The sequence below is a fragment of the Silurus aristotelis genome (genome assembly GCF_946808225.1).
Source record: "Silurus aristotelis genome assembly, chromosome: 16".
NCBI classification, from domain to species: Eukaryota; Metazoa; Chordata; class Actinopteri; order Siluriformes; family Siluridae; genus Silurus; species Silurus aristotelis.
In genome coordinates this window covers 25,255,221-25,265,220 of record NC_139589.1, presented here as the reverse complement: position 1 = coordinate 25,265,220, position 10,000 = coordinate 25,255,221, and the positions used below count along the sequence as shown (strand labels likewise).

Here is a 10,000-nt window from a genome sequence, read left to right as displayed (position 1 = left end):
TCTGAAGAGCCAGAGGGTGGGCCAGAGTGTTCTAGAGAACATCTGAAGATCAAGAATGCTTTAGCAGATAATAACCTTTACCTTCATTGGTCAACTCAGGAAGAGAAAAAAAGGAATGAGAAGGAAGACAATAAGAAGTTCAAAGCTCAGGGTTGGAGGGGTTCAAGTTCTTGCTCAGGGTCTCACCAGGAGCTCGAGGGGATTTTATTTCATGACCTTCTGATCATTGGAGCAGAAATGGACCAAGTGATGTTGAAACAGAGCGAGAGGGAGTTTTTTTTTCACAATTTTAGAAACCAAAACCGACACAAACGAGTTACGATTTTTAGGTTTTGGGGTCATTTTAAATTCTACTGAAAAAATAAGACATTATGAACAAATCAGTTCAGTGTAGTTTTCAATTTGGTGTTTATGTAAATCAAAATGATGAAACTCGGGTAACCAATCAGCAGTGAGCAGTGCTTCTGGCTCCTCCCACACAGTTACAATTTGGAGCAGGGGGCAAAAACCCATGGAGCTGGAAAGCATTTACCCCAGAGTGTAATTTCTCAATGCTGGAAGTGAAGTGTTTTCACGGTGATGATAGGAACACACATTATTTGTTTTTCCGCTGACAGCGCATCAGTGCACACGAGGAACATTCTCCTTTCCACTAATGGAGCTCTTCAGACAGCTTTAATCGTCACATGAGCTGTTAGAGCTCAGGTCGAGCCGATTCAGCAGAAGCCCAAGGCCCAGAGGCGTGCAACTGACATTAATAAGACAACCAGCTGCTGTATGGATCTGCCACGCCTTCGCTTTTCCCAACACTCATTACATCCTGGCAGGAAGTGAGTCTCGGAGAGATGGTTATCGACAAAAGCCCCTCTATTAGGAGCTCGGTGTGTCTGGGAGCGGCTGAGGGCGAGTGTGGAAGGTGTAGATGTGATGCTGCAGGAAACTGATGGATACATAAAGTTCATGTCTTTTCAGCTCTGAATGTTTTGTCCACAGTACAAAAGATTGTTTCAGCTCAGTGACTCGGACTGGGATTGTTTTATTCCTCTCACACTGTGGCGACTTGCTAACGATTACAGTTACACTCCTGATCTCACTTACCTTATAGCAGCTATAAACACACGTTCCCTGAGCAGCCTCACATTCTTCTCTTTCTTCTCTGTTTACATGAGCAAGATCAGGTTTACCTTTACATTATACAAAGCACTGACACCGAGACTCCTTCCATACATCTCATTTATTAAAACATCTCCATGCTTTTCTGGGAATGAGCTGTTCCTGTAAAATATATGTGCATTATCAAAGTCATATTTATTACTTCTATACTATAAACCTGCACTTTCAGTGCTGCTGTTACAGAGAATTAATCAACACCTGCTGACCAATCAGAATCCAGATCTCATCAGCTACAGTACACTGCTATAAGATAAAAAAAAAAAAAAGACCTGATTGTCTCATTTATTCACTGAGAATTAGATCAGAGGAGACGCTGCATGTGTATGGAAGGAGTCTCCAGTGCGAGGGAAAGCTGCAGCGGTCCAGGAGATCTTCAGTGTGGATTCTGAGGAGAGGTGGGAGATTAGTGGTAGAGGCACTGGACTTTGGATCGAAGTGGACGAAGGTTGTAAGTTCAAATCCCAGTACCACCAAGCTGCCACTCATGGGCTCCTTAGCAAGGCCCTTAAACCCATAGTAATTCAGTTGTACGAATGAGATCAAATGTAAGTTGCCATGGATACGTTTGTCTGCTGTAAATGTTATGGGTTTTATAGCTTGCTGACATCCAAACTTAAAAAAGAAACCCAAAACGCATCAACACCATTAAGGACGTCAACTTCCTATTGATTCTGAACTTCGAAACGGAAATTTTTTTTTGATGTTCTGAAAGACAAAATGTCTCCGTCTGCATCTCCTCTGGCATCTTTTTTTCCGGCACTAAAATGAAATATTGATCAGGACTCTTCGCCATCGTCTTCCTGCAGACGGAGGACTGAGTGAAGTAAAGGAGAGCGGAAGAAGTCCAGGCTGCTTTACTCTCCCAACACATCAAACATCAACCATCCTCCATGGATTTTTGTCTTTTTTTAAAATGAGAACGCAACACCTCAAAGCCCAGAGATCTCATCTGTCAGCCGGCTTCCGTCTAATGGAACAAATGGTGGCAGTGATAAAAAAAAAAATGAATAATACATCACAAACCTTTCATCTTCGCCCGCCCACAGCATCTCCGAGCTCTCCGCCGGGATCGTTTCTTTTTTAATTTCTTTTTTCCCTCTCTTTTTGTTGCAGAGTGTTTGTGAAACCTCTCAAGGGCATGGACCAGAAGTGTAAGGAATCACTCCAGGTGTCAGAGTGAAGTGTCAGAAGGACATCAATAGCCAGAGTGTTTGCGGCTTCTGAACTCGGGATCGAAAGGTTTAATGGGGAAAATCTGTGTCGCTGCTCGGGATCGTCAAAGACGAGGCTAATGTGGCTAACGAGAACCTGTCCTGCGTGCTAACCGTGTTAGTGCTTTATTAAAAAAGTCATCTACTCAATTAAACACTTTTAAAGGACTTTGGGAAAAGTGAAACAATCCTCATCTGAGCGCTAACTGCAAATCTACTAACTGTGTTGTATTTTATTTACTTAACATCTAGTTATCGACCAAATCACCCTGGAGATGTGGATCCTCCTGTCGCATGAAATGAAATCAGAATCACACAAACAAAGATTCAGGAAATAGAAATACAGACGACGCAGCGTAACACAACGAGTCTCTACCCCATTATTATAAATGCTACAGTTCATAAATATTGATGAATATGCAAATTGGTTGAAAACGCCTCCACAATCCAAACACCCTGATCCTGCTAATATTCGCTCATGTAGCTTACATTCATCACACAGTGGGGCTTCTCACTGATTTGTTTAACATCAGAATAAAAAACTGTCACAATATAGCAATAAGTTGCCATGACAACCAGGTAACCATCAACTAGCTTAGCATAGGTGTTCTGAGGCTACGTTGTTATCTTCTAGTAACTTACACATCAAATTTATTTGTATTACATGCTTAGCTCCGCCCATAAATACATTTTTTTTACAGAATCAGCAAGAATGAATGTGGATATATTTAAATTAGAAAGTGTATTTGTCTAATTTATTTTATGTAAATATTGTGTAAACCTTTCCTGACAAAAACTGACGCCAAGAAAAGCACAAACCTGTGCAAATGGCAAAAAGAACACAATGTGAAAACATTCTGCATTTCCTTCGAAAAGTAAAAAAACCTTCTGTTTTTTCTACATGATATTTAGATCTACTTTTGGTTGATCTGTTGGCAGTTTGTTAAGCTGATATTATTATTTAAGAAATAGGCAGAGAATAAAAGAAAAAAGGAATGAACAATTAAGGATTAAAAAAGAAATTAGAAATAAGAAAAAGGCAAAGATAAAAAAGGATCTGTTTTGAAATCTTTTTTAAAATAAATGTACTGAAAAACTCAGACAGGACAAAATTCTCCCATGTGTAAATTTATAAATATAAATATCTCCTTCTTAACTCTGAACTGAAATGGTGAGTGTGATGTGGAGCCTCTGCAGTGAGATATCGAGCGCAGCATCCTAATCACCATCTCACATCGTCCTCTTCCTGCACGGCGGTGGTGAAAATCTCCACCGGAATAATCTCCTTCTCAGATAGAGTTATAAAAATGTAATAATAACTCGTCCGTGCGGCTCGTTTATCATCCGGCACGCTTTAGAACCTGCGGGACTCAGGGGCGAATGGGATTAAGCAAATAACACTCGCTCCCGCCTCCTGCCTCCGCCGCCTCAACCACATTACACCCGTAAATACGAATTTTCTCTTCAATTTGTGGCGAGGAGCAGAGGCTTATGGGACGGAGTGGAGTGCTGAAACATCACTCCTGGAGCTGTGACTCACTTACTGCTGCTGCGCAATAAACTCAGCCTATTATTTTTATTACTTTTATTACTATTATTCTCCTCCTCGGCTCGTGCTAATCACTTTAAACAGTTAAAACATGTTGGGTAAAGTGCTAGCTTTTAGACTTCCTGTCTTCTTCTTCTTTTTCTTCTTCTCCTGTTTCTTGTCGTCCCTCTGCTGTTTGATTAGCAGTTATACGCTAACACCTTCATTCCCAGAAGAAACCAATAGAAGAGATAATAGAGATTTTATTGCTGCACTGCAAAGCGTTTTAGCGTAGCGGCTTTAAAACCTACCGAACTAATTTATCAAAAACACAGCCGGTTTCAAATCGCTTTAAAAACTAGAGAAGATCAGCAGCACCAGTCACAGGGACGCGACTCCTGAGCGTCCAAATTAAACAGATCTGAGAGAAGAGATCCTTATCCAGATTAAAAACAAGAACAACATCATGAGTTCACTGTGGGCGTGTCCCAAACCATACCACATTACATCCATTTAAATTACCTTACTCACAGAATGAAGCAGATCAACACCAAGAACCTGAGAGTCTTAGAATAGACCCAGTAAAAAAGTGTGGTCTGACCAAAGGTTTTGGGCAGGAACATCAGGATCCAGATGTGCAAGGTTGTGAAATATTCCAGCATCATGAGTCCACTGTGTCCCAAACCACTCATTCACTCATTCACTCATTCACTCTCTCTCTCTCTCTCTCTCTCTCTCTCTCTCTCTCTCTCTCTCTCTCTCTCTCTCTTTCTGTAGTCCACACAAACATCATCACTAACATCTGCAGCATCCAGCTGTGACTGTAACATAAATCACCTCCTGCTGTTTTCAGATCTTTTGCCACGTCAAGGAGAAGAAAAAGGTGTTCGAACGTTAGAATGGTGATGACGGCGCAGTAACGAGGACTCCAAGGACACACCGATTGTTTTGGTTACCATGGCGATCGACGTCCTGAGAGAAACCCGGGCGAGGAGACAAACGAGTCAAGACTGAAATAAAGGGATTAGTATGTCACATATCTGAAATGAGACGCTGCGGGTGAGGATTATTAATCAGCACCGAGCTTCTGAGACACAAAAACAATAAAAGGAACATTCATTTTTCTCTGCTGAGCGGTGAGCATAAGTATTCACCCCCTGGAACTTTTTACAGTATGTAGTCTTAGTACTGAAATGCAGAACCCTCAATCTCAATAAATACCCCTGTTCTGTTCCTGAAAGGACCCAGAGGCTGGTACCTAAACAAAGAGCTTCATGGAGAGTAAGAAGAGATACTGCGACCAAGTTCTGGAAAAATCTCAGGGTTTAAAGTTTGCCTCGAGAATGTAAAAACATACCGCAAACCACACCTACCTAACTTTGACTGACATATTGAGCAGATGAATAGATCATACCTAGTTTACTATGAATGGTGGGTAAATAGACCACACCTACTTTATTTTACTTTTAAAGAGGGGATTGGTCAGAGAATCAACCAGTAGGTTGGAACTGTGGAAGAGCTGGAGAGGTCCAGGTGGTGGTAGTGTTGGCAGTGGTGGTGGTTGTGTCGGGTGGTGGTTGTGTTGGTGGTTGTGTTGGTGGTGGTGGTGATTGTGGTGGTGGTTGTGTTGGTGGTGGTGGTGGTTGTGTTGGTGGTAGTTGTGTTGGTGTTTGTGTTGGCAGTGGTGGTGGTTGTGTTGGTGGTGGTGGTTGTGTTGGTGGTATTTGTGTTGGTGTTTGTGTTGGCAGTGGTGGTGGTTGTGTTTGTGGTGGTGGTTGTGTTGGTGGTGGTTGTGGGGGTGGGTGTGTTAATGGTGGTTGTGTTGGTTGTGGTTGTGTTGGTGGGTGTGTTGATGGTGGTTGTGTTGGTTGTGGTTGTGTTGGCGGTTGTAGTGGTGGTTGTGTTGGTGGTGTAAACGTGTGTGTGTGTGTGTGTGTGTGTGTGTGTGTGTGTGTGTGTGTGTGTGTGTGTGTGTGTGTGTGTGTGTGTGTGAGATAGATCTTCTGAAGCATGAGATCATACACCTGATGTGGTAGAGATGAGAACAAAGCAGAAGATATTTCAATGCTGTGTACGACTCAAGAAAACATAAGAGCAGAGACCACACCCCCTTTATTGACACGCCCACTTTAATCCTCTACTGACATTTAAAGAGGATGTATATAATTTTCGATGACTGACAGATGACCACACCCACTTTTCAGTTACTGACAGTTACATAGATCATGACCACTTTTTTAATGATTGATAAATATATAAACCACACCCACTTTATTATAATCGGCAGGTAAATAGACCATGCCCCCCTTTTTCAGTGGCATACAGCTTATTTTATTATGACCATCAAATGCAGTAGCTCCTTAATGTTGACTGTGGTATGGAGCTAAATAGTTCCTTTAAAGGTTCCCCAACATCTGTCAGAAGTTCTTACATTTCCTAAAGGAGCATCAAAGCTTGTAAATGCTAATGTTACTAAAAGCTACAAAAAAAGAGAGTTGATAAGAGCGTAAATGCACAATGTGCGACCAGGAAAAAGAGAAAAAGAAAAAGAGAACTTCCTCTTTTCTCCATCAATACTCATTACAGTGAATCTTCTCCTCACGCATGATTTTATTCCTGATCTCACGCTTCACTCTTTACTCTTTTCACTCAGGGTGTGTGGGTTATAGTAATGGTGTGTGTATAAATATGTGTGTGTGTGTGTGTGTGTGTGTGTGTGTGCGTGTGTGTGTGTGTGTGCATGTAACCTGAGAAGGTGCTGACAATATCTGTGATGTTCCTCAGACCCACGAAAGAGAACTGATACAGCCTCCAGGAGCGTATATCTCCGACCTCGACGGAACTCCGCTTCCACTTATAAATGATCTCCTCCTTCGGGTAGCCGTCTGCAAAAACGAAATGATCATGAACACAAACACATCGAAAAAGAGCTGGAAAATGTTCTGAACAGGTTTAGATGTGAGCTGTTTGTTGTTTTTTTTGGTGGTTGACCAGCAACAGAGTTTTCAGCACTTGAAGAGCAAATAGTCCAGACGTGTCACAGATGAAACCTAGTAGCTATATTCAGTTCTGTTAGTGTGGTTAACCCCGCCCCTTTTTGGTACGTGGGTGGGGCCATGTTATTACATCACAAACTGCCTCATTTGTTTATCTCATTTGTGTTTCTCAGTGTGATCTAAAACAGCAACACACCTGATTTGACACACAACCATTATTGGTCAATTATATATAAATATTTGCTGCTGCATAAAATGTAACGCTTCACTCCACATGAGGATCGGCTCCGACCCCTGGTGGATCATCAGGTCACGTGTTGTGGTTCGTGTCTCTCTCAGGTCTGACACGGGAAAAACTGTTGGATTGGAACGAGGCCAAACTCCATCCTGAAATATTGGTTACTTTCTTTGCTGCTTTTTAGGACAAATTCTGTCAGAAAGCTTTTTGTGGATATTTTCTCCACGGTTTATCATGTGCACTCTAGCAGTCTCATTAGCATGAAAAAGGTCTTCACTAGAGCGAGAGAGAGAGAGAGAGAGAGAGTGAGAGAGAAAGAGAGAGAGAATTTTCTGCAACACCCTGAGCCTCATGGACTGAAAGGCAGGTGATGAGGGAATTAAGTGAAATTTTTTAATCTTTAATATGTTAAAGAACGAGCAGCATAGAAAGAGAAAAAGAAAAGGAGGAGTGATAGAGGAATGGAGGAGCAGCATATGGCCACACTTACAGCTCGAGAACTCCAGGGGACAGGAATGTTCATCCATGGGAAAGTTATTCAGTTTAAGCTGGCACTCGGCATCGATGGTCAACCTACAGATAGAAATACCTCGCACAATTACATCGCTAACACAGGCCAAGATTCACTTCATATTACAGTACACACACACACACAAACACACACACACACACACACACACACACACACACACACAACACACACACACACACACACACACACACACACACACACACACACACACACACACACACACACACTTCCAATCTGCAGCTTTGGATCGATCCCATTATGTGGGCAAAAAGAAGAACTTAACAAACACGACATGAGAAAAGAGTTTGGCATTTTTATTGTTGAAAGTTAAATTATCTTATCAAATAACTGGATAAGTGTCAAGGAAAAAACGTGTCTGTCGGTATTTCCACGTGAAACGATGATCGTATTTGTGAAGTTGAAGATGAAAATAAAGGCGTTAATGCGTCTCATTATTTTGTTTGAAACAGTGGACAGATTTAAAGCTGACAATAAACACGTTTCACACGTGTTTCACGTGACTACGCAGGCCATTTAGAAACTCTGAGCAGCATCACATAGGTTATAAATTCAACACTTGTTTTCACCTCAGAGTGTACAGGATTCGCCCATCGTTCCAGATCCGGAGCATGCGATTGGGTGTCGTGATCCAGTGGGCGTCGGCCTTTTTAGAGTTCCGGAAGAAGGTGTCGGGGATCCAGATCTTTCCCACCATATTGCTGTTGAGACGCAGGACCTTCATGGTGCTGTTAAACTTTAGGCGTCTGTCGTACCAGGTCTGAGCAAAGAAGATGTCGATGGTGTATTCCTATCAGGGGGAGGAGCCATGAAAGACAAAGCAGTCACGTAAACACGTGCACTACAAAGTTAGCAAGGCCGTGTTCCATTATTGATTATAAAACAACCTTGTGGACTTTTGGGTAATTATATCAGCTCTTTTGCTAATAAGTTCTGAAGTTTAAAGTTTGTTTGTTAGAAGAAATGTAACTGAGTCTGTATATCTGTAGGATATTTACCCAGAATGAACTGCACTGTCCTGTCACATGTTGTTGATAATGCGCTAGCTAACCAAGTTAATTAGCATCTCGTACACATTTAAAAAACTTTAGTATTAGTTGGATAACATGTTAGCTAATTAGCATACTAGTAAAACAAAGAGCATATTTTACATGCGGAAATTCACATGTCATGTACACAAAAACAATCACATGGTCATGTGACTCCTCTATAAGGTGATCCTGTTTCCACGTTTCTGCATTTTTAGACAAAAGCTCACAGCGAGTGGATGTCCGGGAGACGAAACTAAAACCAAGGTGTAAAGCATGAATTTGGAGCTCCATCGTGAGCACACTCACGTTCCTCAGGAAGCTCTGATAATATTTACATTCACAGCAGGAACATCCTTAATAGAGCTATGGAGCTTCTGAGGCTCAGGAGAGAATGATTACAGGAATTACTGCAGCAGTGTTTCTTCTCCAAATCCAATCTTTGCACATAGATAAGCAACAAAGGTCACACCAGATCACATTAGATCATACCAGATCACACCAGTCGCCAGATCACACCAGATCACACGGGCCTGAAAGGTTACACCAAATCACACTAGCTCACAAGATCACACCAGATCATTCAGATCACACCAGATCACTCTAGCTCACAAGATCACTCTAGCTCACAAGATCAAACCAGATCACCCAGGTCATACGAAATCACACTAGCTCACAAGATCACACAAGATCACATCAAATCACAATCTCGCCAGATCACACCAGCTCACAAGATCACACAAGATCACACCAGATCATAAGAATCTCACAGTGAGAAAATCAGCCCTGGTTTATCTCGCTGGACCTGACCGGAGTAACTGGTGAATGGTTTAGTGTTCCTGCAAGAACCAGCAAGATGGAACTCACACTTTTTAGAAATGCTCTCAGGTTTAAATTTACTAATTTCTTTCAACTGCAAATAAATACAGTAAGGGTAAGGACAAAAGTACTGGCACCCCAACATGCTGCAGTGGCTGAGCTGCACTGCAGGAACATTTATCACACACTGTGATTATGAGGTGATCGCACTCTTTAATTATGGCTCCAGTTTTAATTATATGTCCTTTTATGGAGTTTTGTGGGTGTGGCTAAATTGTTTTTTAAACACAGTAATTTGTGGCTAACTGGTCTTTATCAACACACACACACACACACACACACACACACACACACACACACACACACACACACACACACACACACTTCAAGTAAGAAGGAAATCATTAAAAAGAGAAAAGGAAATTAATCATATAAACACAATCATATTATTTAATTG

General features: G+C 41.7%; 1 protein-coding gene across 4 annotated transcripts in view; it reads right to left on the bottom strand.

Annotated features, from left to right (window-relative positions):
• Positions 1 to 10,000, bottom strand: part of gabrg2 (gamma-aminobutyric acid type A receptor subunit gamma2) — a 34,259-nt gene that overhangs the window by 8,137 nt on the left and 16,122 nt on the right. For all 4 annotated transcript variants that reach the window (XM_083563771.1, XM_083563772.1, XM_083563773.1 and 1 more), the window contains exons 4-6: positions 8,266 to 8,486; positions 7,637 to 7,719; positions 6,660 to 6,797 (exon numbers count right to left, since the gene is read on the bottom strand). In XM_083563771.1, coding sequence (XP_083419897.1) covers positions 6,660 to 6,797; positions 7,637 to 7,719; positions 8,266 to 8,486 — 442 coding nt within the window. The remainder of the gene's footprint in view (positions 1 to 6,659; positions 6,798 to 7,636; positions 7,720 to 8,265; positions 8,487 to 10,000) is intronic.